This window comes from Heterodontus francisci, chromosome 34, assembly GCF_036365525.1.
Source record: "Heterodontus francisci isolate sHetFra1 chromosome 34, sHetFra1.hap1, whole genome shotgun sequence".
NCBI classification, from domain to species: Eukaryota; Metazoa; Chordata; class Chondrichthyes; order Heterodontiformes; family Heterodontidae; genus Heterodontus; species Heterodontus francisci.
In genome coordinates, this window is record NC_090404.1 from 14,774,619 (window position 1) to 14,801,753 (window position 27,135).

At 52.9% G+C, this 27,135-nt stretch overlaps 2 protein-coding genes across 5 annotated transcripts in view; one reads left to right on the plus strand and one right to left on the minus strand.

Annotated features, from left to right (window-relative positions):
* Positions 1–27,135, minus strand: part of LOC137348512 (leukotriene B4 receptor 1-like) — a 56,908-nt gene that overhangs the window by 22,795 nt on the left and 6,978 nt on the right. The window contains exon 1 of one of the 3 annotated variants that reach the window (XM_068013814.1): positions 1,937–2,003. The exons of 1 other annotated variant lie outside the window; for it this stretch is intronic. The gene's annotated coding sequence lies outside the window, so the exon portion shown is untranslated. Of the gene's footprint in view, positions 1–740; positions 768–1,936; positions 2,004–27,135 lie in introns of those variants that run through there. One more of the 3 variants, XM_068013815.1, reaches the window with a different exon arrangement.
* On the plus strand, positions 16,986–24,534 carry LOC137349098 (cerebellin-1-like). 2 transcript variants are annotated; one of them, XM_068014437.1, is made up of 4 exons: positions 16,986–17,075; positions 18,444–19,406; positions 20,934–21,053; positions 21,950–24,534. In XM_068014437.1, exons 2-4 carry the CDS (start codon positions 19,137–19,139, stop codon positions 22,145–22,147), a joined length of 588 nt encoding a protein of 195 aa, XP_067870538.1. In that variant the 5' UTR covers positions 16,986–17,075; positions 18,444–19,136; the 3' UTR covers positions 22,148–24,534. The 2 variants fall into 2 exon arrangements, with proteins under 2 accessions (XP_067870538.1, XP_067870537.1); XM_068014436.1 differs by lacking the exon at positions 16,986–17,075 and adding an exon at positions 17,104–17,877.

The window sequence follows — 27,135 nt, forward strand, 5'->3', positions numbered from 1 at the left end:
CCTGTGTAACAGGCTCGAGGGGCTGAATGGCCTCCTCCTGTCCCTGTGTAACAGGCTCGAGGGGCTGAATGGCCTCCTCCTGTTCCTGTCTAACAGGCTCGATGGGCAGAATGGCCTCCCCCCGGTTCCTGTCTAACAGACTCGATGGGCAGAATGGCCTCCCCCCGGTTCCTGTCTAACAGGCTCGATGGCCAGTGCTCCCTATGTACTGGCACTTGAGACGTGGGCACCGCTGACAAGGCCAGCATTTGTTGTCCACCCTTAATTGCCCTTGAGAACTGAGTGGCTTGCTCGGCCATTTCAGAGGGCAGCTCAGAGTCAACCAATTCGCTGTGGGTCTGGAGTCCCACGTAGGCCAGACCGGGCAAGGACGGCAGATTTCCTCCCCTAAAGGACAGCAGTGAAATTGATGAGAGTTTCATGGCCACCATTACTGAGACTAGACCTCAATTCCCGATTTGAATTAATTGAGTTTAAATTCCACCGGCTGCCGAGGTGGAATTTGAAGCTGTGGGATTTGGGGAGCCGGTGGCGGAGTGGTAATGTCACCAGATTTCGTAATTCAAAGGCGAGGCTAAGAGTGTGGGGACGTGGGTTCGAATCCCACCACAGCGGATGGTGAAATTTGAATTTAATTAATAAACCCGGAATTAAGAGCTAGTCTAATGACGGCCATGAAATAGGCGTTGTACAAACCCATTCAGTCATGTTCTTCCGGGTAGGAAATCTGCTGTCCTTACCTGGTCTGGCCTACAGGTGATTGCAGACTCACAGCAATGGCTGAGAAAGCCACTCAGTTCAAGGGAAAATTAGGGATGGGCAGCAAATACTGACCTTGACAGTGACCTCCACATTCCACAAAAAAAAAAAGGATTTAAAAAATTAGCAATGTCAGTCCTGGACGATGTACTAAGGAGTCAAGCCTTCTGACTCAGGGAGTTACCAGCACAGTCGCAGTTGGTAACTGTAGTGTAAGGGTCTGAAAGGGTTAATGTTGAGCAAGTGTAAAGATGATGCAAGAGATCACATGTGAGAGAGATGCAGCATGGCTTCAGAGGAGTCACACAGGGTGGAAATGCAGAAATGCTGGCAAAATGAGGCGTGACACACCCTGAGGAGGAAGACGGGATTTTCCATTCAGTGCATGGTTTTTTGGTGGGACGTGCCAGCAAGCACGCTCGTGGTTGGCGACAGGAAGTAGAAGCCTGTAGCATTGAAGGAGGCCATTCACCCCATGGCCTTGCCCCTCCTCCTCCCCCCACCCCGTCCCCATCTCTGTAACCTGCTCCAGCTCCCACGACCCTCCGAGATCTCCGCTCCCCTCTAATTCCGGCCTCTCGAGCATCCCCCGATTTTAATCTCTCCACCACTGGCGGCCGTGCCTTCAGCTGCCTGGGGCCCCCGAGCTCTGGAATTCCCTCCCTGATCCTCTCCGCCTCTCTCCCTCCCCCTTTAAAACGCTCCTCAAAACCGACCGAGCTTTTGCCCGTCTGCCCTAATGTCTCATTCAGCGGCCCATTGTCCAAATTTGCTTGTTCTCCTGTGAAATGCCTTGGACGTTTTAGTACTTTAAAGGCACTTTATAAATGCAAATTGTTCTTGTTGTTGGGTGATATTAAACGGAGGGCCTGTCTGCACCCCGCCTTCCCACCCAGGTAGATGTGAAAGATCCAATGACGCTATTTCGAAGAATAGTGGGGGAGTTAACCCCAGTGTCCCGGCCAATACTTGTCCCTCAATCAACATCACAAAAAACCAATGATCGGGTTATTGTCACGTTGCTGTCTGTGGGATCTTGCTGTGCGCATTCTGGCTGCCACGTTCCCTGCATTCCAGCAGTGAGTACTTCATTGGCTGTAAAGTGCCTGTGGGGCATTCTGAAGCTCTGAAGGGCGCTATCGAAATGCACGTCTTTCTTTACCCAAGCAAATCTTACCAAGTCAGTGGGCACAGCGGACGATGGGTGAACGGGACCCGGTGCGAGTTCGGACACGAGGCCTCAGGTTTACGGAGGGTAGAGTGTGGGAGGTTGGCCAAGCGAGTGTTGGAATTGTCGAATCTAGAGGAAACAATAGGCATGAGTGAGGGTTTCAGCAGCCGATGAGCTGAGACAGGGGCGGAGACCGGCGGTGTTACGGAGGTGGAAATGCGGCAAGTTTTTTTTTGGCGGGATGGTGCGGATGCGCGGTCGGAAGCTCATCCCAGGATCCGGCATGATCCCAAGGGTGCGAACAGGCTGGTTCAGCCTCAGACTGCTGCCAGGGAGAGGGACGGAGTCGGTAGCTAGGGAAGGGAGTTTGTGGCGGGGATTGAAAAAAAAAAAATGGCTTCGGCCTTCCCGATATTTCGTTGGAGGAAATTTTCGACTCAACCAGGACTTGTTGCACATACATGCGGACACACGAATGTACAAATCAGGAGCAGAAGTAGGCCATTCGGCCCATCAAGCCTGCTCCGCCATTCAATAAGATCACGGCTGATCTGTTTGTGTCTGGAATTCCACATTCCCATCTACCCCCCGATAACCTTTGATTCCCTCGCATAACAATAATCTATCTACCTCCGCCTTAAAAATATTCACTGACCCCGCCTCCAAAACCTTCTGAGGCAGAGAGTTCCAAAGTCGCACAACCCTCAGAGAGAAAACATTTCTCCTCATCTCTGTCCTAAAAGGGCGACCCTTAATTTTAAAACAGTGCCCCCTAGTTCTGGACACACCCACAAGAGGAAACATCCTCTCCACATCCACCTTGTCAAGACCGTTCAGGATCTTATAAACTTCAATCAAGTCTCCCCTCACTCTTCTAAACTCCAGTGAAAACAAGCCCAGTCTGTCCAACCTTTCCTCATAAGACAACCCGCTCATTCCAGGTATCAATCTAGTAAACCTCCTCTGAACCGCCTCCAATGCATTCACATCCTTCCTTAAATAAGGAGACCAAAACTGCACACAGTATTCGAGATGTGGTCTCACCAATGCCCTGTATAACTGAAGCACAACATCCTTACTTTTATTTTCAATTCCTCTTGTAATAAAGGATAGCATTCCATTCGCCTTCTTTATTACTTGCTGGACATCGAAAAAGTTCCTCAAAAGCTAGAAAACAAATGGAGCCCCTCACTCCAGCCTTGCCCTTTTCATTCAGAGCTGGGAATCCTGTCAAGAGTTCCCCTTCCCCTGCAGGGAGGAATAACCTGCTGACTATCGCTGCCAAAGGGCTCCCAAGAGGCAATAGGGTGGTCAGTCGTCAGGGAGGAGCGGGTGCCGTCAGTGCCTTGGCCCCCCAGCGCGAGCCAGGGACCTCAGGGAAGCCAGCTGGGGAAAGAGGGAGCCCAGCACCTTGGTGAGGCACGAGGAGGCGGACTGAGAGGAATAGGACTCCCGCTCGGCAGAGATTCGGACACCAACACGGGTCGGGCAGGTGCAAAGACTCTGTTGCTGAACCAGCTTGGAGAAAGAGGGAATGGCACTCATAACCGGCATGACAGTGGTGGTGGGATTCTTTATGTTCATCCGAGAGGGGAGATGGGGGCATCGGCTTCACGTCTCATCCGACAGTGCGGCACCTTCAATAGTGCAGCACTCCCTTAGTACTGACCCTCCGACAGTGCAGCACTCCCTCAGTACTGACCCTCCGACAGTGCGGCACTCCCTCAGTACTGACCCTCCGACAGTGCGGCACTCCCTCAGTACTGACCCTCCGACAGTGCGGCACTCCCTCAGTACTGACCCTCCGACAGTGCGGCCCTCCCTCAGTACTGACCCTCCGACAATGCGGCACTCCCTCAGTACTGACCCTCCGACAGTGCGGCACTCCCTCAGTACTGACCCTCCGACAGTGCGGCACTCCCTCAGTACTGACCCTCCCCACAGTGCGGCCCTCCCTCAGTACTGACCCTCCAACAGTGCATTGCTCCCTCAGTACGGACCCTCCCACAGTGCGGCCCTCCCTCAGTACTGACCCTCCGACAGTGCAGCCCTCCCTCAGTACTGACCCTCCGACAGTGCAGCCCTCCCTCAGTACTGACCCTCCAACAGTGCAGCACTCCCTCAGTACTGACCCTCCGACAGTGCATTGCTCCCTCAGTACTGACCCTCTGACAGTGCAGCACTCCCTCAGTGCTGACCCTCCCACAGTGCGGCCCTCCCTCAGTACTGACCCTCCAACAGTGCAGTGCTCCCTCAGTATGGACCCTCCCACAGTGCGGCCCTCCCTCAGTACGGCCCTCCCTCAGTACTGACCCTCCCACAGTGCGGCCCTCCCTCAGTACTGACCCTCCGACAGTGCAGTGCTGCCCTCCATGAATACTGACCCTCCCACAGTGCGGCCCTCCCTCAGTACTGACCCTCCCACAGTGCGGCCCTCCCTCAGTACTGACCCTCCCACAGTGCGGCCCTCCCTCAGTACTGGCCCTCCCACAGTACTGGCACGGGGGGAGGTGGGGGGGTGCGTGTCAGCCCTGGATTAGGAGGCTTGAACCCATGACCATATAAGTCAATGGTGAGCCTGGAGACCAACACGCCATTGGTGAATGTGAAGGACGGCTCCATCTGCCCTTGTGGGCAGATGTTAAAACTCCCACGGTCACTATTGGAAGACAAGCAGCGAGTCAGAGACAGAGGCGACAACGATTGGGCATCCCCGGGATTCGGAATGTGGAAGGCAGAACAGAATCTGGCCTAACTCCTACTCCTGATACTGTCCAGTGATTCCAGCTGGGAATCCAAGGGTGGGTGTTGGGAGGGTCGATGGGAGTGGGAGTGGGGGAAACGGCAAAGCATGGGACCGATCGGTGGGCCCTGAATTTCCCCACGCAGTCGAATAGTCAGGCACTACGTCACATGGGCACGGGATTGGTGATATACCAGGAGCGCAGCGAGTGCCCATAGAACACAGGGCACAGCCCCTTCAGGAGAGCTGATGAGAAGAGATAGAAAGGCCTGGAAAGGGTGCTGGTGATGGGCAGCCCCTATCCAGCATGCCCCGGCAGCGGGCACAGCCAGAGCTGGGCGAAGGGCAGGAGGCTGCAGCTCCTCCAGATACGAGCAATGGGATTGCGTAAGCTCTTGTACAATGTGCGGTCACGATTTCTTCACTGGACGGAATCCATTTCAACAGCACAAAAGAAATGTTCCCCCATCATTTCCTGCCCAAAGGATGGAGCAAGAGGAAAATGAATCATTTCGTCACAACTAGTGAGGGCGAACTCCGGTACAGACAGGAGTGAATCATTCCCGTTTACCCACTGTGTCCTGTACCTGTACAGGAGCTGACACTGAGACACACACACGGTCCGTACAGTACCAGACAGGAGTGAATCATTCCCTTTTCCCCACTGTGTACTGTACATGTACAGGAGCTGACACTGAGACACTCACACGGTCCGTACAGTACCAGACAGGAGTGAATCATTCCCGTTTACCCACTGTGTCCTGTACCTGTACAGGAGCTGACACTGAGACACACACACGGTCCGTACAGTACCAGACAGGAGTGAATCATTCCCGTTTACCCACTGTGTACTGTACACGGACAGGAGCTGACACTGAGACACACACACGGTCCGTACAGTACCAGACAGGAGTGAATCATTCCCGTATACCCACTGTGTACTGTACATGTACAGGAGCTGACACTGAGACACACACACAGTCCGTACAGTACCAGACAGGAGTGAATCATTCCCGTTTACCCACTGTGTCCTGTACCTGTACAGGAGCTGACACTGAGACACACACACGGTCCGTACAGTACCAGACAGGAGTGAATCATTCCCGTTTACCCACTGTGTACTGTACACGGACAGGAGCTGACACTGAGACTCACACACAGTCCGTACAGTACCAGACAGGAGTGAATCATTCCCGTATACCCACTGTGTACTGTACATGTACAGGAGCTGACACTGAGACACACACACAGTCCGTACAGTACCAGACAGGAGTGAATCATTCCCATTTACCCACTGTGTACTGTACATGTACAGGAGCTGACACTGAGACACACACACGGTCCGTACAGTACCAGACAGGAGTGAATCATTCTTGTTTACCCACTGTGTACTGTACATGTACAGGAGCTGACACTGAGACTCACACACAGTCCGTACAGTACCAGACAGGAGTGAATCATTCCCGTATACCCACTGTGTACTGTACATGTACAGGAGCTGACACTGAGACACACACATGGTCCGTACAGTATCAGACAGGAGTGAATCATTCCCCTTTACCCATCCTCGATCAGTCATGTTCAAATTGGTTGTTAAAGGAACTATGGCAACCAAAACACCACAATGTCGAAAACATTTGGCAGAACAGCTGTTTGACATTTAATACGAGGCCGGTCTGCTAGACCTCTCTCCTCGGCCTAGGTTGTCCCTTTCCAGGGTTTGATTTGAGGCAAAGATCCCACAAGTCGAGAAGTGATGTTGAAACTTTCCAAGCCACTGATGAGGCCTCAGCTGGGGCATTGCCTTCGAATCCGGACAACGGACTTTCAGAAGGATGCGAGGGACTTGGAGAGGGGGAGCAGAGGGGTTTGACTCGAAGGGAGGGTCTTCAGTTAGGTGCAAGGACTGGAGAGGTTGGGGTTGTTCTCCTTCAAGCAGAGAAGGGGAAGGGGAGATTTAATCGAGGTGCGAAATTTACATCGAGGAAAGAAGCTAAGACTGTGTCCAATTCCCAGGGTTGGTAACCAGAGGGACTCAGATTTAATATCAGTAATAGGAGGGTCGGAGGTGGCCCCAAGAAGGATATGATATCACAGCGAGTTGTTGTGATCTGGAACGCGCTGCCTGAAAGGGAGGTGGAAGCAGATTCAGTCGTAACTTTCAATCGGGAATTGGATCAATCATGGAAAAGGAAATGCTTTCAGAGCTCTGGGAATAGAGCGCAGGTCTGGGACAAACTGGGCTGATCTACCAAAGAGTCAGCACAGACACAATGGGTGAATGGCCTCCTTTAGACTCACTGGATAGGACGCTCTTCGCCGACTCGGAAAGTTGTAGCTTCGAGTCCCACTTCGGAGACTTGAGCATAAAACTCCCCATTGACATCCCTGGTGCCATCTTTCAGATTCTGGGCAAATGACCCTCCCCTCCCTCTCTCCACTGTGGGACTCCTCCCCTCCCTCTGCACTCCGCAAACCTCCTCCCCTCCCTCAGCCTCCCCTCCCTCTCTCCACTGTGGGACTCCTCCCCTCCCTCTGCACTCCGCAAACCTCCTCCCCTCCCTCAGCCTCCCCTCCCTCTCTCCACTGTGGGACTCCTCCCCTCCCTCTGCACTCCGCACTCCTCCCCTCCCTCAGCCTCCCCTCCCACTCTCCACTGTGGGACTCCTCCCCTCCCTCTGCACTCCGCAAACCTCCTCCCCTCCCTCAGCCTCCCTTCCCTCAGTACTGTGGGGCTCCTCCCCTCCCTCATTCCCCCTTCCCTCACCACTGTGGGACTCCTCCCCTCCCTCTGCACTCCGCAAACCTCCTCCCCTTCCTCAGCCTCCCTTCCCTCAACACTATGAGGTGCCTTCCCTCCATCAGCCCTCTGGGACTCCACCTGTGCCTGACGCCTTTCCTCCCTCAGCCTCTCCTCTCCCCATGCTGTGGGGCTCCTTCCTTCCCCCTAGTTTCCCCTCCCTCAGCACTGTGGGACTCCTCCCCTCACTCTGCGACTCCTCCCCTCCCTCAGCCTCCCTTCCCTCAGTACCGTGGGACTCCTCCCCTCACTCCGCAACTCCTCCCCTCCCTTAGCCTCCCTTCCCTCAGTACTGTGGGGCTCCTCCCCTCCCTCATTCCCCCTTCCCTCACCACTGTGGGACTCCTCCCCTCTCTCAGGACTATGGGACCCCGTCTCCCTCCCTCCGGACTGTGAAATGTCTCCATTCCCTCAGTCTCCTGTCTCTCAGCACTGTGAGAACCCTCAGCCTCCCTTCCTCAGGACTGCAGGCCCCGCCCCCCCCCATCTCATTCAGCACTGTAGAACCCCTCCCTTCCCTCGGGACTCCTTTCCTCTCTCCTCTCCATTTTTACCTCAGCCTACCTTTTCCGGCCTTGCCAGGTCCTTGTTCGGTTGAGCCTTTGACCTTTCCCTCAGCAACAGCAAAGCAAACTGGGGGCGACTTCGAAAAGGAAACCAATCTCACCCTAATGGGGGGGGGGGGGGAACAGGGGGAGAGCGAGAGAACGAGACAGCTAGTCAGAGAGAAAAAGAGCCAGAGACTGAGGGAGAAAGAGAGAGAGAGAAAAGAAGTTCTGTTTTCATTTGTCCTGTTCCCATCCCCTCCCCTGCCTTTCGATCTTTCACCAAACAAGGCAACCGTCTCTCCCAAGAAGTCACCAATCGGTTATGAGTAATGAATTATTGTTCTGCCAGGCTCTGTGTTTTTTTTTTCTCCGTTCTATTTGAATAAAACGTGCCATTTCTGGGACGAATGACTTACAGACTTTAAGATGTAGAATGGGGCCAATCTCTTTTGCATTCCTCCTCCTCATTTCCCTCTTCCCACTCTTTATTCCTCTCGCCTTCTACATCAAGAACATCACCTCCTCAGCCTCATCATTGGCCTCTTCATCCCTTCTGCCCTCACTACCCATCTCCCCCCCTCCCCCAATCCTTATGTACTTTGGCAGTGACAATCTTCAGCCCTTCATCCTCATCTCCTTAATTAACACCCTCCGACTTCTCTTCTTCCTCTGCGGCTTCGCCTCCCTCCTCTCCTCCGCCCCCCCCATAACCTCGCATTTCCCTGACAACAGCTTGCATTTATATAGCGCCTTCGACATAGCAAAGCATTCCCAAGGTGCTTCACAGGAGCATTACAGAACGAAATATGACACCGAGACACATCAGGAGATATGAGGGCAGGTGGCCAACGGCTCGGTCGAAGAGATCGGTTTTAAGGAGCGTTTCTAAAGGAGGAGAGAGAGAGAGGCGGAGAGGTTTAGGGAGGGAATTCCGGAGCTCAGGGCCCAGGCAGCTGAAGGCATGGCCACCAATGGTGGAGCCATTAAAACCGGGAGATGTCCAACAGGCCAGAATTAGAGGGGGGGGGGGGGTGCAGAGATCTCGGAGGGTTGTGGGGCCGGAGGAAGTTACAGAGATAGAGAGGGGGTGAGGCCGTGAGGGGAATGGGAAAGCAAGGATGAGAAATTTAAAATCGAGGCATTGCTCGACCGAGAGCCAATGCAGGTCATCGGGCACCGGGGGGGATGGGAAACGGGACTTGATCGCGAGTTAAGGCACAGGGCAGCTGAGCTTTGGATGACCTTAAGTTTAGGGAGGGTAGAATGTGGGAGGCCGGTCAGGCATGCATTGGAACAGTCAAGACTAAAGGTAACAAAGGCACGGATGAGGCTTTCAACTGTTGGCGAAGGACATACCAATTGACTGAACAGGTGAGAGGGGAAGAGAAGAGGATGAGAATTAAGTTGAGGAGGACAAGGACGGATGGAGGGCATTGAGGAAGAAGTGAGGATGAAAAGAATGGAGAGGAGAACAATGGAACTGAAGGGAAAGAGTAGAGGCAGAGAGTGTTGATGAAGAAGATGAAGATAAGGATGGAGATTAAATTTAGGAGGAAGAGTAGGGATAGAGCCTATTAGCTACTGCACAGAAAAGGCCATTCAGCCCAACGGTTCCATACTGGCTGTTTATGCTCCACACGAGCCTTCCCCCATCCCTTCTTCATCTCCCCCATCACCATATCCTTCTATTCCTTTCTCCTTCATCTGTTTATCCAGCTTCCCCTTAAATACACCTTATACTATTAATCACCTCAACTACTCCCACATTCTCACCATTCTCTGGGAATGAAGTTTCTCCTGAATTTCCTATTGGATTTATCATTACTGTCTTATATATTGGAGTATTTATGGGCCCCTAACAGCAGTTATACTGTTGGAAAGAGCATTAAGCAAGAAATAATTGGAGCTTGTAACATAAGCAATGTAATAATTGCGGGTGACGTTAATCTTCATATAAACTGGACAAATCAAATTGACACAGGTGGTCTGGAAGATGAGTTTACAGAATGCTTTTGTGACAGTTTCTTGGAACATTACATTGTGGAACCAACTAGGGATAAAGCTATTTTAGATCTAGTAATGTGTAATGAGGCAGGGTTAATTAGTAATCTCATAGTAAAAGATCTGCTGGGAAAGAGTGATCATAATACAATTGAATTCCATATTAAGTTTGAAAACGGCATATGGCAATCACAAACAAGAATCTTAAACTTAAACAAAGCCAATTACTTTGGTATGAGGGGAGAGCTGGCTAATGTTGATTGGGTAAATAGATTAAAAGGCATGGTGGTAAATAAACAGTGGGAAACCTTGAAAGAAACAATTCAAAATGTTTAACAAAAACATATTCCATTAATAAATAAAAACTCAGCAATAAAAATCCATCTGTGGCTTACCAAGAAAGTTAAGGATAGCATTAGATTAAAAGATGTGGCTTATAATGTTGCAAAGAATAGTAGTGGGCCTAAGAGTTGGGAGTGTTTTAGAAACCAACAGAGGGCCACCAAAAAGTTAATAAAAAGGGAAAAAATAGAATGAGAGTAAACTAACCAGGAATATAAAAAACAGATTGTAAAGCTTTTACGAGCATATAAAAAGGAGGAGAGTAGCTAAAGTGAACTTGGTACCTTAGAAGCAGAGAAAGAAGAAATTATCATGGGGAATGAGGAAATTTAGAGCTATTGAACAAATATTTTATGTCTGTATTCACCGGAGAAGACACAAGTTACATACCAAAAACAAAGTGTAACCTAGGCGCTAATAAGAGTGCGGAAATTAAGGAGATTAATATCAGCAAAGAAAAAGTATTGGAGAAGCTTGAGGCATTAACATCCAACAAATCCCCAGGACCTGATGGCCTACATCCTAAAGTTCTAAAGGAGATAGGTGCAGAGATAGTGGATGCATTTGTTATGATTTTCCAAAACTCTCTAGATTCCAGTCCCAGCATTTTGAAATTTAGTAAATGTAATACTTCTATTCAAGAAAGGAGGGATAGAGAAAACAAGGATCTACAGGCCAGTTACCCTGACATCAGTCATCGGGAAAGTGCTGGAATGGTTTATTAAAGAAGTCTTAACAAGGCACTAAGAAAATCATAGTATGATCCGACAGAGGCAAGATGGTTTTACAAAAGGGAAATAGTGTTTGACAAATTTATTAAGAGTCTTTAGAGGATGTAACTAGTAGGGTAGATAAAGGGGAACTGGTAGATGTAATATACTTGGATTTCCAAAAGGCATTCGATTAAATACCACACAAAAGGTTATTACGCAAGATTAGGGCTCATGGAGTTGGGGGTGATATATTCACTTGGATAGAGGATTGGTTAACGGACAGGAAGCAGAGAGTAGGGATAAGCAGGGCCTTCTCAATTTGGCAGGTTGTGACTCGTGGAGTGACGCTGGGGCCTCTGCTATTTACAATCTATGTTAACGACTTAGATGAAGAGACAGAGAGTAATGTATCTAAGTTTATTGATGACACAAAGCTCGGTGGCAAGGTAAGATGTGAGGAGGACACAAAGAGGCTGCAAAGACATATAGACAGGTTACATGAACGGACAACAAGATGGCAGATAGAGTATAATGTAGGGAAGTGTGAGGTTATCCATTTTGGTCGGAAGAAAAGCAGAATTTCTTTGAAAGGCATGCAACATGTAACTGTTGCTGTTCAAAGAGACTTGGGTGTGCTTGTAAAAGAAATGCAGAATGTTAACATGTAGGTACAGCAATCAATTAGGAAGGCAAATGGCATGTTGGCATTTACTGAAAGGGGATTGGTGTACAGGAATAAGGAAGTATTGTTAGAAATGTACAGGGTTTTGGTGAGACCACATCTGGAATACTGTGCGCAGTTTTGGTCTCCACATTTAAGAAAGGATATACTTGCACTGGAGGCAGCGAAGGTTCACTAGATTGGTCCCTGGGATGTTGGGATGTCCTATGATGACAGATTGAGTAGATTGGGCCGATATTCTCTGGAGTTTAGAAGAATGAGAGGTGATCTAATCGAGACAAACAAGATTCTGAAAGGGCTTGATAGGGTAGACAGTGACAGATTGGTCAGGGAATCTAGAACACGGGGACACAGTCTCAGGATAAAGATGTCAATCATTCAGGACTGAGATGAGGAGAAATTACTTCACTCAAAGGGTTTGTGAATCTTTGGAATTCTCTGACCCAGAGGGTTGTGGATGCTCCATCATTGAATACATTTAAGGCTGGGATAGATAGATTTTTGGTCTCTCAGGGAATCAAGGGATATGGGGAGTGGGCGGGAAAGTGGAATTGAAGCCCAAGATCAGCCGTGATCGTATTGAATGGCGGAGCAGGCTCGATGGGCCAAATGGTCTACTCCTATGTCTTATGATCTTATGCTCTTATGCTCTTACTTATGGCCCCTGTCTCTGGTCTCCCCACAAGTGGAAACATCTTCCCGACATAGACACCATGGAACTCTTATCAAGTCACCTCTCAGCCTTCTCTTTTCTAGAGGAAAGATGCAAGTCTGTTCAGTCCCTCCTGATAGTTCGAAACTCTGAGCTACGCAGTCATCCTCGTGAATCTGTTTTGCACCTCGCCCAGTGCCTCTGTCTCCTTTATGTCATATGGGGACCAGCCCTCTGGATTATTAGTCCAGTGATGCAACAGCTCAGCGACTGTGTGGTCCTCATATCTCCTCATGTGGCTCACTGTCAAATGTTGTTCAATAACACTCCCGGGGCATTAAAAGGTGCTGCATTAATGTAGATTGTTGTTGTAGTTTTCGGAGTAAGCCCCTCAGATCACCAGGCTTATTCCCAGGATGGGAGGAATGTCCTCTGAAGAGAGATTGTGAAACTGGGTCTATATTCTCTGGAGTGATCTCATTGAAACCTACAAAATACTGAAAGGGGATAGACAGGGTAGATGCAGCTAAGATGTTTCCCTTGGTTAGGGAGTCTAGAACCAGGGGATACAATTTCAAAATAAGGGGGAAGCCACTTAGGACAGAGATGAGGAGAACTTTCTTTACTCAGAGGGTTGTGAATCTTTGGAATTCTCTACCCCAGAGGGCTGTGGAAGCTCAGTCATTGAGTAAGTTTAAAGCAGAGATTGACAGATTTCTAAATACCAATGACATAAAGAGTTATGAGGATAGTGTGGGGAAAAGGCATTGAAGTGAAAGATCAGCCATGATTGTATTGAATGGCAGGACAGGCTCAATGGACTGAATGGCCTACTCCTGCTCCTATGTTCCTATCACTTGAGTAAGTACGGCTGCCATGTGAGATTTCATAATGACCTCTTATATTTCCATTCGGTCTGAACATTCCCTTTGGGAATTTCACCCCCAGCTTTGGGGTTTCTCTTACTTTCCATGAAATCCCAACTGCAGCCATGGTTCAGTGAGTCTCACTCCAGGTCCAAATCTTCCAGGATCTGGATCCGTGATCTCACGTTCGCGCCTCGGGACCCTATGAGCTGCAGGTCCCTCAGCGCGCCCTTCTTCTCTTTGCACGCCTGCCACAGGGCCGGGTCCACGACGGCATGACCAAGGCGGGACTCCAAGTCGAGCACCTCCCTCTCTAGGCGCCCGATCTCGGCTTCCCGCCTCTTGGTCGACCCCTTCGCGTACTGCTGACAGAAGATGCGTATGTGAGTCTAGCCCACATCCCAACATAGCCTCAAGGAGGGGAAGCCCCCCTGCTTCCTTCTCCAGTCGGCCCAGAATCGACAGAACAAGTCCCGGAATCGCTCGTCCTCCAGCAGCCGGTTGTTAAAGTGCCAGTACGCGGACCCCGCCCGCGTGCGGAGCGGAGTGAACTCCGCCCACACCAGGCGGTGGTCCGAGCACGGCACCAGCCGCATGGAGGCCGCCGAGACGTGGGAGACGTATGCCTGCGAAACGTAGACGCGGGGGAGCGCCCTGACTGGAGGCGACCATGTTCCAAACTAGGAATAGATTCCGGTAAAAGACAGGCAACTCCCTCAGAGAGGCGCGGCGAACGGACTCCACCGGGAGTTGCGTGTCGTCTTGAAGGCAGTGACACTGGCGGAAAAAATACATCGCCAGCGCACACCATCTGGGAGGACGCTCGACATACAGGTATCTCTGCAGGGTCCGAAGGCGGAGAGTCGCAGCCTGGGTGCGGACGCACACCAGCGACTGGCCGCCCTCCTCAATTGGGAGACTCAGGACCGCGGCAGAGACCCAGTGTTTCCTCTTGCCCCAGAAGGAATCGACGAGTTTCTTCTGGACCTTGGTGGCGAATGCAGGGGGCGGGGCCAAAGTGACCAACCGGAACCACAGCATGGAGGCCACCAGTTGGTTTATGACCTGCGCTTGGCCCCTGAAGGAAAGCACTCGGAGCAGTCCTGTCCAGCGCCCCAGTCGAGTGGTGACTTTTGCCTCCAACTCCTGCCAGTTTGCCGGCCAGGCTTCCTCAGCGGGGCTAAGGTGGACTCCCAGATAGAGGAGGTGCGTGGTGCTCCACACAAAAGGTGTCATCTCCTCCGGCAGGGAGTCTACCCGCCACTGACCCACCAGGAGTCCGGAACATTTCTCCCAATTGATCCTCACGGAGGACGTGGCAGAAAATGTCTGCTGGCAGTCGCTAATCCTCCGCAAGTCAACGGGATCTGTGATTGCGAGGAGCACGTCGTTGGCGTAAGCCGAGAGGACGACCCGCATGGCCGGCTCACGCAGAGCCAAATCCGTCAACCTCCTGCGAAGCAGGCACAGGAACGGCTCCACGCAGATGGTATATAATTGGCCGGACATGGGGCATCCCTGACGCACTCCTCTCCCAAAGTGAAGGGGCGCCGTCAAGGACCCGTTAACTTTGACTAGACACTCTGCGGCAGCGTATAAAAGTCGGACACGGGCCACGAAATGCGGCCCGAGTCCGAAAGCGCGCAGAGTCCCGAAAAGGTATTTGTGATCCACCCTGTCGAACGCCATCTCCTGATCGAGGGAGAGAAAGGCGACCGACTGACCAGTTCTCTGGGAAAGATGGATCAGGTCCCGGACCAGGTGGATGTTGTCTTGGATGGACCAGCCCGGGACCCTGTAGGACTGGTCGGGGTGGATCATGTGGGCCAGCACGGAGCCCAGGCGGGTAGACATAGCCCGGGCAAAGATCTTATAATCCGTGCTGAGGAGGGAGACCAGACGCCAGTTTTTAAGCAGGCGGAGATCGCCCCTCTTCGGCAGCAGGACGATGACCGCCCTGCGCCACGAGAGGGGCATCTCCCCGGTCGCCAGGCTTTCCCCCAGGACCCGCGCGTTATCGTCCCCCAGGACGTCCCATAATGCCCTGAGGAACTCCACGGTCAACCCATCCAGCCCCGGGGATTTGCCCCTCGAGAGCTGGTGGAGGGCGCCAGTCAGCTCCACCAACGTGAACGGAGCCACCAATCCTTCGGCGCCCTCCGGGCTGACCTGCGGTAGGTCCTCCCACAAAACTCTGCGCGCATCCTCGCTGGACGGATCTGGAGAGAACAACGCACTGGAATAAGTACGGACCAGGAGGCCCATTCCCTCCGGATCCGTGATGGAGGATCCGTCGTCGGCCAGCAGCTCAACGAGCTGCTTCCGGACCCCCCGCCATTTTTCCAGCGAGTAGAAGAAGGGTGAGGCGCGGTCCAAATCTTCCAGGATCTGGATCCGCGATCCGCGATCTCACGTACGCGCCTCGGGACCCTATGAGCTGCAGGTCCCTCAGCGCGCCCTTCTTCTCTTTGTACGCCTGCCACAGGGCCGGGTCCACGACGGCATGACCAAGGCGGTACTCCAAGTCGAGCACCTCCCTCTCAAGGCGCCCGATCTCGGCTTCCTGCCTCTTGGTCGACCCCTTCGCGTACTGCTGACAGAAGATGCGGATGTGAGTCTTGCCCACATCCCACCATAGCCTCAAGGAGGGGAAGCTCCCCTGCTTCCTTCTCCAATCGGCCCAGAATCGACAGAACAAGTCCCGGAATCGCTCGTCCTCCAGCAGCCCGTTGTTAAAGTGCCAGTATGCGGACCCCGCCCGCGTGCGGAGCGGAGTGAACTCCACCCACACCAGGCAGTGATCCGAGCACGGCACCAGCCGCATGGAGGCCGTCAAGACGCGGGAGACATACGCCTGTGAAATGTAGAGGCGGTCGATTCGGGACCCTCCTCCTCCAGACCTCCACGTGAAGGCGCTGGAGTCGGGATGGAGATTCCGCCAGACGTCCACCAAGTTAAGGGAGCTGATCAGTCACCTCAACTTCTCCACCGACGCTTGGCCGCGCTGCGAACCGGAGCGATCCCCCACCTCGAGGGTGCAGTTAAAATCCCCCCCGAGGATGATGCACTCGCCGCTATCGATGGAGCTCAAGAGAGCGGACACTTCTTCAAAGAAGTGTGCTTGCAATGCGCCGGGCCTGGGCGCGTACACGTTCACAAAGTGGAGCGGCACGCTACCCAGGCGAACGGCGAGGTGGAGCAAGCGGCCCGGCACTAGCTCCTTGACCCCCAAGATCTCCAGCTGAAAAGTCGGGGCCAACAAGATAGCCACCCCACTAGAAATAGGGGTGAGGTGACTCATGTAGACCCCACCCTGCCACTCCATGAGCCAGGTGGCTTCGTCTCCCGGAACGGTGTGGATTTCCTGCAGAAAGCTCACCGCGTATCTTTGATGGGGACAGGAACACTGAGGTGCAATCCTGACCGACGTCTTGCCCTGAATGAAAGTTTGATATAAATCTTGGCAGTTAATGAAGAGATTGGGTGAAGGTGCTGAGGGTTGTCATGCAGGACATGTTCAGTCCTTCATAATTCAACAAGCTCTCTGAGGCTAATAGAATTTGTATTGATGGAGACAGATGATCGTGTTCAAATTCTGTGGGGGGGGTGGGGGGTGGATATTGGAGGTGGGGCAGTGAAGTAAAGCTCATGGCAGCAAATTAAAGAGATGCTTTTAACGGTGGGAGAGAGAGGGGGCAGTGTTGAGGAGGGAGAGAGCATGGAGCTCGAGTAAAGGAGCTCCACACAGCAAAAGTGACTCACAGAGATCCAGGCAATTGGAGAGGAACACTGTGAGAGGTAGGGACAGATATATATAACCAGGTAGAGGGAGTTAGACAGCAGAGAAATAGGGGAATAGAGAGGGATACAGAGGGAGAGGGAGAGGGATACAGAGGGAGAGGGAGAGGGATACAGAGGGAGAGGGAGAGGGAGAGGGAGAGGGAGAGGGAGAGGGAGAGGGAGAGGGTGTGAGAGAGAGACAGCGAGGCAGAGAGAGAGAGAGATAGAGGGAATCAGAGAAAGAGAGAGACACAGAGACAGAGAGAGACAGACACAGAGACAGGCCATTAGAAAGATACAAAAAGAGAGGGAGAGACAGAGAGGAGAGGGAGAGTGTGAAAGAGAGACAGCGAGGCAGAGAGAGAGAGAGAGGGAATCAAAGAGAGAGAGAGAGACACACACACACAGAGACAGAGAGAGAGACACACAGAGACAGACCATTAGAGAGAGTGACAGGGAGAGAGACAGAGACAGAGAGAGAAAGAGACAGAGTGAGACATAGAGACAGACCGTTAGAGAGAGGGAGAGACAGAGAGGCGGAGAGAGACACGGAGACAGAGAGAGGCAGATAGATTAAAAGGCATAGAAAGGGACTGAGAAAGAGAGAGAGAGAGAGAGACGGGGATATAGAGAGAACAAGAAAGAGTGGGAGGCAAGGACAGAGAGACTAAGAGAGAGAGAGAGATAATGAAACAGCAGAGTTGGACCATTGAAGCAGAAGAGAATCAGCACTGACAGATGAACAGAGCAGGCTTGGAATTTAAGCCGAGTCTTCGGGTGACGCCAAGAGAGAGAGAGAAAGGCAGCACGGAGTGAACAGGTCTGTGCTACACCGACAAATAAGCAAAGTCTGAATGGGATGTCAGTGTGAGGGGGTGAGGGAATCAGGCAGGATCAGAGGGAATGAACTGAGAGCGGAGATCAGGCGAGTTCCAGATTCGAGCAATCTCTGGCTGCATTTGTGCCAAGGGCGGTAATCGTGTGGCCGAGCACCGGACGGTATCGCTGCCCTTCCAGCCGAGTGCCTCCGCTCGTGCTGTCCGCAGCTTGTCGGGCCCAATGCTGAGGGATTTCTGAGATTCTCTCAGCCCAGGCGCTCTTAGTAATGTCAGTGTGAAAGTTATTGAGAGGAGGCCCAATAGTCCTGCCTCCGATTGCAGCATGGGACGAGGGGCATCGGGTAAATCAGTCGCTGGCACCTCCGAATTAGTACCAGGACACTGAGGCACACACACGGGCCGTACAGTCCCAGACGGGAGTGAATCACTCCCTCTTTAATAGGGGATGTGTCGTAGAGGCAGCCTGTAGAAAATAACAGCCAAACTTGTCTCGGTCGGTATCTGCAGAGCTCGCACTGACATCTGTCATACTTCCTTCTCCTTTCAGAATTTCAGCTGATTGTGCAACCAAGACAAGTGGGGGGACATCCCACCCTCCCTGCACAGACCACCGATCTCAACGACCACTGCCACCGCCCCCCCCAACTCAACATTGAAGGAGGGCTCAAATCACCCAGCAGGCCTTCGGAGGAGAGGACGAGGAGGGTGCGGCTGAGAAGAAACGTCACTAGACTCCGGGGAGCCGGGACACCTGACCCCCCCCACACCTCCCGCCACAGGGAAGAACCGAACTCAGCGGCACTGGCTGGCGGTGGGGGCAGGAGGAGGTCGTAAGGAGAGAGTTGACTGAGCTCCAGGCCTCGCCCGTGGCCGGGTCACCTGGGAGACGGCCCTAGCCGCCTGCGGGCATATTCCATCCAGACTGAAGTCCGACCTCCAACCTTTGACCCCCCCCCCACGTCTTCCGGAGTGAGGAGGGCCTACACGACCGGTTCAAAATTCCACGCCTGCCTCCGCCTTTGGAGAGGTAACCACCCCTCCCACCGCCCCGGGCAGCTCCTGTTGTTGTTGACTTCCAGGTTACTGAGGTCACCAGGAGGCCCGCAGTTGGAGGACTCTGGGCCTAGGTACAGGCGGAGCCAGCTGGTTGCTGAGTGACGCTAAGGGTGCATTGGAGGGAAAGAGGGAGAGAGAGAGAGAAAGAGGCCGGGCCTTGCATCCGCCTGGGATCGTCTCTGCCATGCCGTGCCCGCTTTGCCCGCTGCTGCTGTGGACGCTGCTCACGGTCGGCCCAGGCCGGGCCCAGAACGACACAGAGCCGGTGGTGCTGGAGGGCAAGTGCCTGGTGGTGTGCGACTCCGACCCCCTGACCGAGACGGCCGGCGGGACGGGTGTCCTGGGCATGTCGGTACGCTCCGCCGGCAGCAAGGCCGCCTTCTCCGCCATCCGGGGCACCAACCACGAGCCCTCGGAGATGAGCAACCACAGCATGACCATCTACTTCGACCAGGTGAGTGAGGTCGGTCGGCGGGGGTGGGAGGGGGGTCAGGTTGTGGGGTGAGAAGAGGGGAGGGAGCATCCAGACAACATTCTTCCCAGGGGAGCGCGGATGCTGCGAGTGCCGGCGGGCTTTTCGACTGCGGTGGGCACCGCACTGTGGCAGGAAATGCGCCATATTCGGAGATTGTGGCGGAGGCCGCAAGGGAGCTCAGCGGGTGCACTGGCAGATGTCCGAGGCTGGGGAAGCCGTGCGTTCTCGCGGAATCTCCCGGCACAGAGGGGGGAAGCCATTCAGCCCACCCTGTCTGTGCCAGCACTTTGAAACAGCTATTCAATTTGCCCCATCACCACCCGCCCCCCCCACGTTCATTGAAGCCACTGACTCGGCAGCGGGCAAAGCGAGAGGGACTGACCTGCGGCTGCCACCTGGGCAGTTGTACTGGGATCCCACCTCCCCATTCTAAGATGGCCATCAGCCTGGTGGAAAGGGGAGGGGTTCAGGGGAGGCTGAGTGCAGGCCTTCCAGAATGCAGAGAGGCTTCGAGAGGGTGAATAGTGAAGGGCTCCTTCCCACTGGGGAATGGCCTCACAACTGGAAGAGGGAGTATTGGAGGGAAATATTTTCACACCGAGGGCTGCTACAGCAGGGAACGGTCAATCGCAAGGGGTTTCCCGAGGGAGAGACGGGAACAACATTGGAAAGGGAACGGAAGGATAGACGCAAATGGGATTGGAGGGGACAGACCCTGCTGGAGGGCATGGACAGTGCTGGCCGAATGGCCGTAAAGGTGCTTAGGAACAGGAGGAGGCCATTCAGCCCCTCGAGCCTTGTCCAGAATTCAATGACTGATCTGTATCTTAACTCCATTTACCTGCCTTGATTCTGTAACCCTTCATACTCCCCATCAAACCCTCCCTGGACAGGTACAGCATGGGGTTAGATACAGAGTAAAGCTCCCTCCACAAAAAAAAAAGAAAAAAAGAAAAAAAAAACGGGGTTAGATACAGAGTAAAGCTCCCTCTACACTGTCCCCATCAAACACTCCCAGGACAGGTACAGCACGGGGGTTAGATACAGAGTAAAGCTCCCTCTACACTGTCCCATCAAACACTCCCAGGAACTATCCCTCTCTCTCTCTGTTTCTGTCTGTCTCTAGCTCTCTATTGCTCTCTGTCTCTCAGTCTCTTTCAGTCTCTTTCTGTCTCTATCTCTCTGTCTCTCTCCCTCTCTTTGTCTCTCCCCTCTCTCTGTCTGTCACTCTCTCTCTCTGTCCCTCCCGTCTCTCTATCTTTCTGTTTCTCTCCCTCTCTCTGTCTGTCCTTTGCTCTTTCTCTGTCTCTCTCAGTCTCCGTCTCTCTCACTCTCTCTTTCTGTCACTGTCCTCTGTCTCTGTCTCACTCTTTTTCTGTCTGTCTGTCAGTCTGTCACTCTCTCTCTCTGTCTTTCACTCTCTCTCTCTGTCTGATGTTCCTGATTGTCCTATCAGTGACTCTGGATGTTGCTCCCAGTCTGACCATCTTGTCTGTTTTGCCCCAGGTGCTGGTGAATATTGGCAGCCACTTCAACCGAGAGATCAGTGCCTTCATTGCACCTCACAGGGGGATCTATAGCTTCACCTTCCATGTCGTCAAGGTGTACAACCGTCAGACCATTCAGGTCAGTCAGCATGGGCACGCGGCTCGTCGAGAGGGATGATAGGGTGCTGGGTGGGCCAAAGACTGACCTTTAACCTCTGGGGCCTTGGGGTCAACCCTACCCTCAGACAGATGGCAAAGAAGGTCTCCTCTCTCTAACGATGGACTGGGGCATGGGGTCAATGGGCGCATCACTGACCTTTCACCCTCTGGGCACTAGGGTCAAACCCAGCCTCAAACAGAAGGCAAGAAAGCTCGCTCTCTCTCGGATGTTGGAGAGTCCAGCACATTCTCCAAGAATATCTGGTCCCCACACTTCAGGAAGGGTGTGGGGGTCCTTGGGAGGGTGCAGAGGAGATTTACCAGACTGGTTCCAGGGATGGGGGAATTTTAGTTACAAGGTCAGGTTGGAAAAACTGGGTTTGTTCTCCCTGGAGCAAAGGCGATTGAGCAGAAAGTTGATAGAGGTGCACAAAATTATGACAGGCTGAGATAAGTTAGACAAGGAAAAACTATTCCCAAAAACAAATCGTTCAAGGACTAGGGAGCACAGATTGTAGATTTTGGGTAAGAGATGCGGGGGGGGGGGGGGAACGTGAGGAAGAACCTTTTTACACAGTGGGTGGTAATGAGCTGGAACTCACTGCCCAGGAGGGTGATGGAAGCGGAGTCGATCAATGACTTTAGGAGGAAGTTGGATGGGCATTCGAGGGAAATAGACTTGCAGGGGCTACGGGGATCGAGCGGGGGTGGGGGACTGAGCTCCGGGGAGAGCCGGCACAGACTCGATGGGCCGAACGGCCTCCTTCTGTACTGCAAGTGACTCGATGGCTCTATTTTCCCCTCCCCGCCATCTTACTCCACCACTGGCCTGCCGCTAACGTCTCGACTTTCTTCCCTTTCCCCCCACCCCCCCAGGTCAGCCTGACGCTCAACGGCCGGCCGGTGATCTCGGCCTTCGCCGGGGACCAGGATGTGACCCGGGAGGCCGCCACCAACGCCGGCCTCATGCAGATGGAGAAAGGGGACCGGGCCTCCCTGAAGCTGGAGCGAGGCAATCTGATGGGCGGCTGGAAGTACTCCACGTTCTCTGGCTTCCTGGTCTTCCCGCTGTGACGTCCTCGCGGCCTTCCGGAGCGGTTCCCAACCAGTGGCCCAGTCCCGACAGGATTGGTCCTCCACGCAGCTGAATGTATTTTCGTGTCTCCGTCACGCACACCAAACCCCCGACTCCCCCCCACCCCCAGTATCCACCCCTCCCCCATGGAAACAGCGATGGTTGGCCAACTGACCCATAATTCCAAGGGGGATTGTGCAAGCAGCAACGTTTTGGGGACCCAATTTTCAATCGGCCTTCCTTCCCTTTCCGCAAATCCTTCCCAAAATTGACATTTAATTCTGAGCGATCCTACACAATGTTTCTCCCGTGTCACACGAACGCCCCCCCCCCCCACCCCCCACAATTACCCCCACGTCTGCCACCCAGCATCCTCTCTGTAAGGGCCCCATGCTTTCGGTCCAATCCCGCGGAGGGTTTTAGCAGCGGGGGAGGTGGTGGGGGAGGGGGGGGGGTGCAGATAGAGATGCGGGCGGACAGCTGAGGGGGAACGTACGGACGGTTCTGTCAAGGCATTCTCGGCGACAAAGGTCGGCCGCTGAGGGTCCGAGCTGGGCAGCGTGCGCTGCCCGTCGAGAACTTTGCTGGAGAAGGTACGAGTGTAACAGGGGACAGCTACGGAGGGAGAAAGGACCCAAAATTCACGGGCTTGCGGTAGGGTGGGGAAGGGGGATATGAGGATCAGGTCGCCTTGCCATAGAATGGCCAAGTCCTAGAAGGAGCCCATTCGGCCCGTCACCCCCTGTACTGGCTCTTTGAAAGTGTTGTCTCATTAGTTCCCCATTCCCGCCGTGCTTTCCCCACAGCCCTGTAAATCATTCCACTTTCAGCATTCATCTTGCGAACGCTATTATTAACAGGAACTTAAGAAATAGGAGCAGGGGTAGGCCATTCGGCCCCTCGGGCCTGCTGTACCATTCAATGGCTGGTCTTCAACCTCAACTCGACTTTCCGGCCCAATCCCCGTATCCCTCAAATCCCTTGATATGCAAAAATGTCTCCATCATCCCAGTCTTGAATGTGCTCAATGACTGAACATCCACAACCCTCTGGGGTAGAGAATTCCCAAAGATTCACCGCCCTCTGAGTGAAGACATGTCTCCTCATCTCGGTCATGGAGTCATACAGCACAGAAACAGGCCCTTTGGCTCATCGTATCTGTGCCAGCCATAAAGCACCTAACTATTCCAATCCCATTTTCACACCATCCCTTTAATTGTTCCACCCCTTTAATGGAGCACAAGATGCCCCTGTAATTATTCCCATCCCTTTAATCGCACCACAAAATTGCCCATTAACTTTTTAACCACAACGCCCCTTTAACAACATGCACGGTCCCTTTATTTACCCCATAACTTTTATTCCACACCATCCCTTTAATGGAGCACAATGCCCCTTTAATTATTCCCATTCCTTTAATCACACAAAATCAACAGTCCATTCCTTTTAACCACAACGTCCCTTTAGTGACACGCACTGTCCCTTTTATTTACCCCATACGTTTTATTCCACACCATCCCTTTAATCAGACACTGCCCCTTTAAATTTTTGCCGATGCTGTTTTAGGCTCCCCCTTCAACCCTTTTGGGTCCTCTTCTTCCCCCCCCCTTTGTTGCACTCCCTGTATGGCAAGTACATCCTTCCTTAGGCAAGGAGACCAAGACTGCACACAGTACTCCAGGGGCGGTCTCACCAAAGCCCTGCACACCTGCAGCAAGATTTCTTTATTCCTGCACTCCAATCCCCTTTGCAATAAAGGCCAACATACCATTTGCCTTCCTAATTGCTTGGTGTGCCCGCATGCTCACTTTCTGTGATACGTGTGCATGGAACCCCCAAATCCCCCTGAATCCCGACATTTAAAAGTCCCTCACCTTTTTAAAAACATATTCAGCTTTGCCATTCTTCCCACGAAAGCGAACAACCTCATACTGCCCCACGTTATATTCCATCTGCCACCTCCTTGTCTACTCACTGGACCTGTCTCTAATTCCTTTAATGCCACTCACAGCTTAATCTCCTGCCTAGCTTTGTAACCTCTGCAAACTTGGATACATTACGCTCAATCCCTTCATTTTTCTTGCATTCGTTTTTCATTCATTGACGATTGAACCAATGCAGTTGGTGCTGGACCATGATTATACTGGCCTTAAACTGCGTATTAGTCAGGGAGCACACGGCAGGGGCAGCTCCCTGACCTTTGACCTCCCCGGATCAGGCCCCTGATGACTTCAGCTCGGCCCAGAATTGATGCAACGCCAACCAACGGGATCTCAACTGGCCTTGGGCCGGGAATATTTCCCAGCAAGCCTCGCCTTCAGTGACAGGACGTAGCTTGTGTGCGACTATCTCTTCTTCCCCACTGCACCGCCGCCCCTCCCACCCCTCATACACCCCCTTAACCGGCCAGCCCGGTGCGTGGGACCGAGACGCACCCCGAGCGGGATAGGCCCCATATTCCCCTTCCTCGCTCGAATACCTGGCCTCACACCTGAACACAGGAGCGAAGCCTGGGCCTGCAAAACCTGGGCCTTGACACCGATCCAGGAGGGACGTGACGGGAGGGAGAGGGGAAGGGATGGGGCGGAGTGGCAGAGCTGGCCGACCAAGAAAGAGCCAATGAAATAAGGGCACGTATTGATTGGCAGGCTGAGCAGCCAATCAGTATTTGTTTCCTCAATTTATTTAATCATGGGACGTGGGCGTCGCTGGCCAGGCCAGCATTTATTGCCCATCACTAACTGCCCTTGAGAAGGTGGTGGTGAGCTGCCTTCTTGAACCGCTGCAGTCCATGTGGGGTGGGTACACCCACAGTGCTGTTAGGAAGGGAGTTCCCCCCAGTTGACATGGAGGGATGGCTGGGTGCCGGTTTGTGACCACTGTTATCCCCTGACACCCCCCCACCACCACAGTGACCCTCGCTCAGGGCGATCTCAGGCCCTGGCATGTTGCAGTGGCAGCAGGCACAAGCCATCAGGCGGAAGGTGAATTGAGCCGGGTGTGGCCTGGTGGCCTGAAGGAATGGGGTGGGGGGAGCGGGGAACAGGCAGCCAGGGGGTCAGACGCCGACCTCCCACCCTCTGAGCACCTGGGGTCAAATCTACAGCCAGACAGAAAGGGCGGAAGGCCTGCTTTCTCTCTCTGAGGAGGGGGGGGATGCTGGGTGGAGGTCGGCGAGGTCAGATGCTGACCTTTCACCCCCTCTGGGAAATGAGCCGGGGTCCGTTTGAACCTGGTGCGTTCTGCTTATTGGCGTTAGACGTCTCCAGGAATGAAATGTTAATCACCTGGAGACAGCGACAAACAGGGGAAAAGAAATACTGGCAGCAAGCCATTGTCAGGTCAAAAACATATTGCTTTGATCAGTTTGTTTTATTCGTCATCAACACATTGAAGATCAGAAATAAGGGCTGTCTGAGTGGGCGGGGGTAGGGGGCGGTTGCTGGAGGTCAGAGGTCATGTGATAAAACGGCCAGAAATCCATCCAAGCAGAGTTGTCAACGCTGGCAGGGCTGGGTGTGGGGGATCTGGGGGAACGTGATGGGGTCAAAGGGCGGCTGATGAGACGCCAACCTGTCAAAAATATTACCTCTGCTTCTACTTGTCCACAGAGGCTGGGTTTGGGGCCTACTGCAAGGCCTCATTTCAAACCATCAGAGATCTGGTTGTGAGGAATATTTTGTTAAGTAATTGTCCCTGTAATTTCCCCTGAGAGAGAGGTTAGAGGGTCCTCCCCAGATACAGATGTGTGAGAGAGGGGTTAGAGGGCCCTCACCAGATACAGATGTGTGAGAGAGGAGTTAGAGGGCCCTCCCCAGTTAGAGGACTGTGAGAGAGGGGGTTAGAGGGATCTCCCCAGATACAGATGAGAGAGAGAGGGGTTAGAGGAGCTTCCCAGATACAGAAGTGTGAGATAGGGGTTAGAGGTTCCGCGCCAGATACAGGAGAATGAGAGAGGGAAATTAGAGGGACCTCCCCAGATACTGGAGTGCGAGAGAAGGGGTTAGGTGGACTTTCCCAGATACAGGAGTGTCTTGGAATTGGAATTTTGTAGAGACTGAAGAGTTGTTGAGTGGTAGGTGTTTGGGATGAGATTGAGCTTGTTAGAGGGGAATTTAGAAGTGGAAGACATGGGAGAGTTCCAGCTAGGATCAGAGGTGCCCCGGAGCATATAGCAATGGATTCATTGAAGGAAAAAGGATCATGAATCCTTCAGTAAGATCCAGATTTGGCTCAGACCCTCGTCCCCGCTCCCCTCCTCCCGACACAACTCAGGATATATATAATCAAACCAGGTTTGTCATCTCCAGTTATGTGTTTGTGACAAATTCAGTACATTATCTATTTCCAATCTGTATCTGCTTCATAACCATAGACCGAGAGAAAATATTAAATAAATGTGACAAAATATTTTAAACAGTGTCTGCTCTGTTAATTTAACTGAAAAACCTGTATTGAGATCCCTGACGGAGAGACTCCCTCTTTAAAAGGGGGTCCCTGACGGAGAGACTCCCTCTTTAAAAGGGGGTCCCAGACGGAGATACTCCCTCTTTAAAAGGGGGTCCCTGACAGAGAGACTCCCTCTTTAAAAGGGGGTCCCTGACAGAGAGACTCCCTCTTTAAAAGGGGGTCCCTGACAGAGAGACTCCCTCTTTAAAAGGGGGTCCCTGACGGAGAGACTCCCTCTTTAAAAGGGGGTCCCTGACGGAGAGACTCCCTCTTTAAAAGGGGGTCCCTGACGGAGAGACTCCCTCTTTAAAAGGGGGTCCCTGACGGAGAGACTCCCTCTTTAAAAGGGGGTCCCAGACGGAGATACTCCCTCTTTAAAAGGGGGTCCCTGACGGAGAGACTCCCTCTTTAAAAGGGGGTCCCTGACGGAGAGACTCCCTCTTTAAAAGGGGGTCCCTGATGGAGAGACTCCCTCTTTAAAAGGGGGTCCCAGATGGAGAGACTCCCTCTTTAAAAGGGGGTCCCAGACGGAGATACT

Excerpts from the sequence above, each read along its gene's own strand:
- LOC137349098 (XM_068014437.1), top strand. The coding sequence starts at position 19,137 with ATGCCGTGCCCGCTTTGCCCGCTGCTGCTGTGGACGCTGCTCACGGTC. Across the intron at positions 19,407-20,933 it reads TGACCATCTACTTCGACCAG|GTGCTGGTGAATATTGGCAG; the intron begins GTGAGTGAGGTC and ends GTTTTGCCCCAG. Across the intron at positions 21,054-21,949 it reads ACAACCGTCAGACCATTCAG|GTCAGCCTGACGCTCAACGG; the intron begins GTCAGTCAGCAT and ends CCACCCCCCCAG.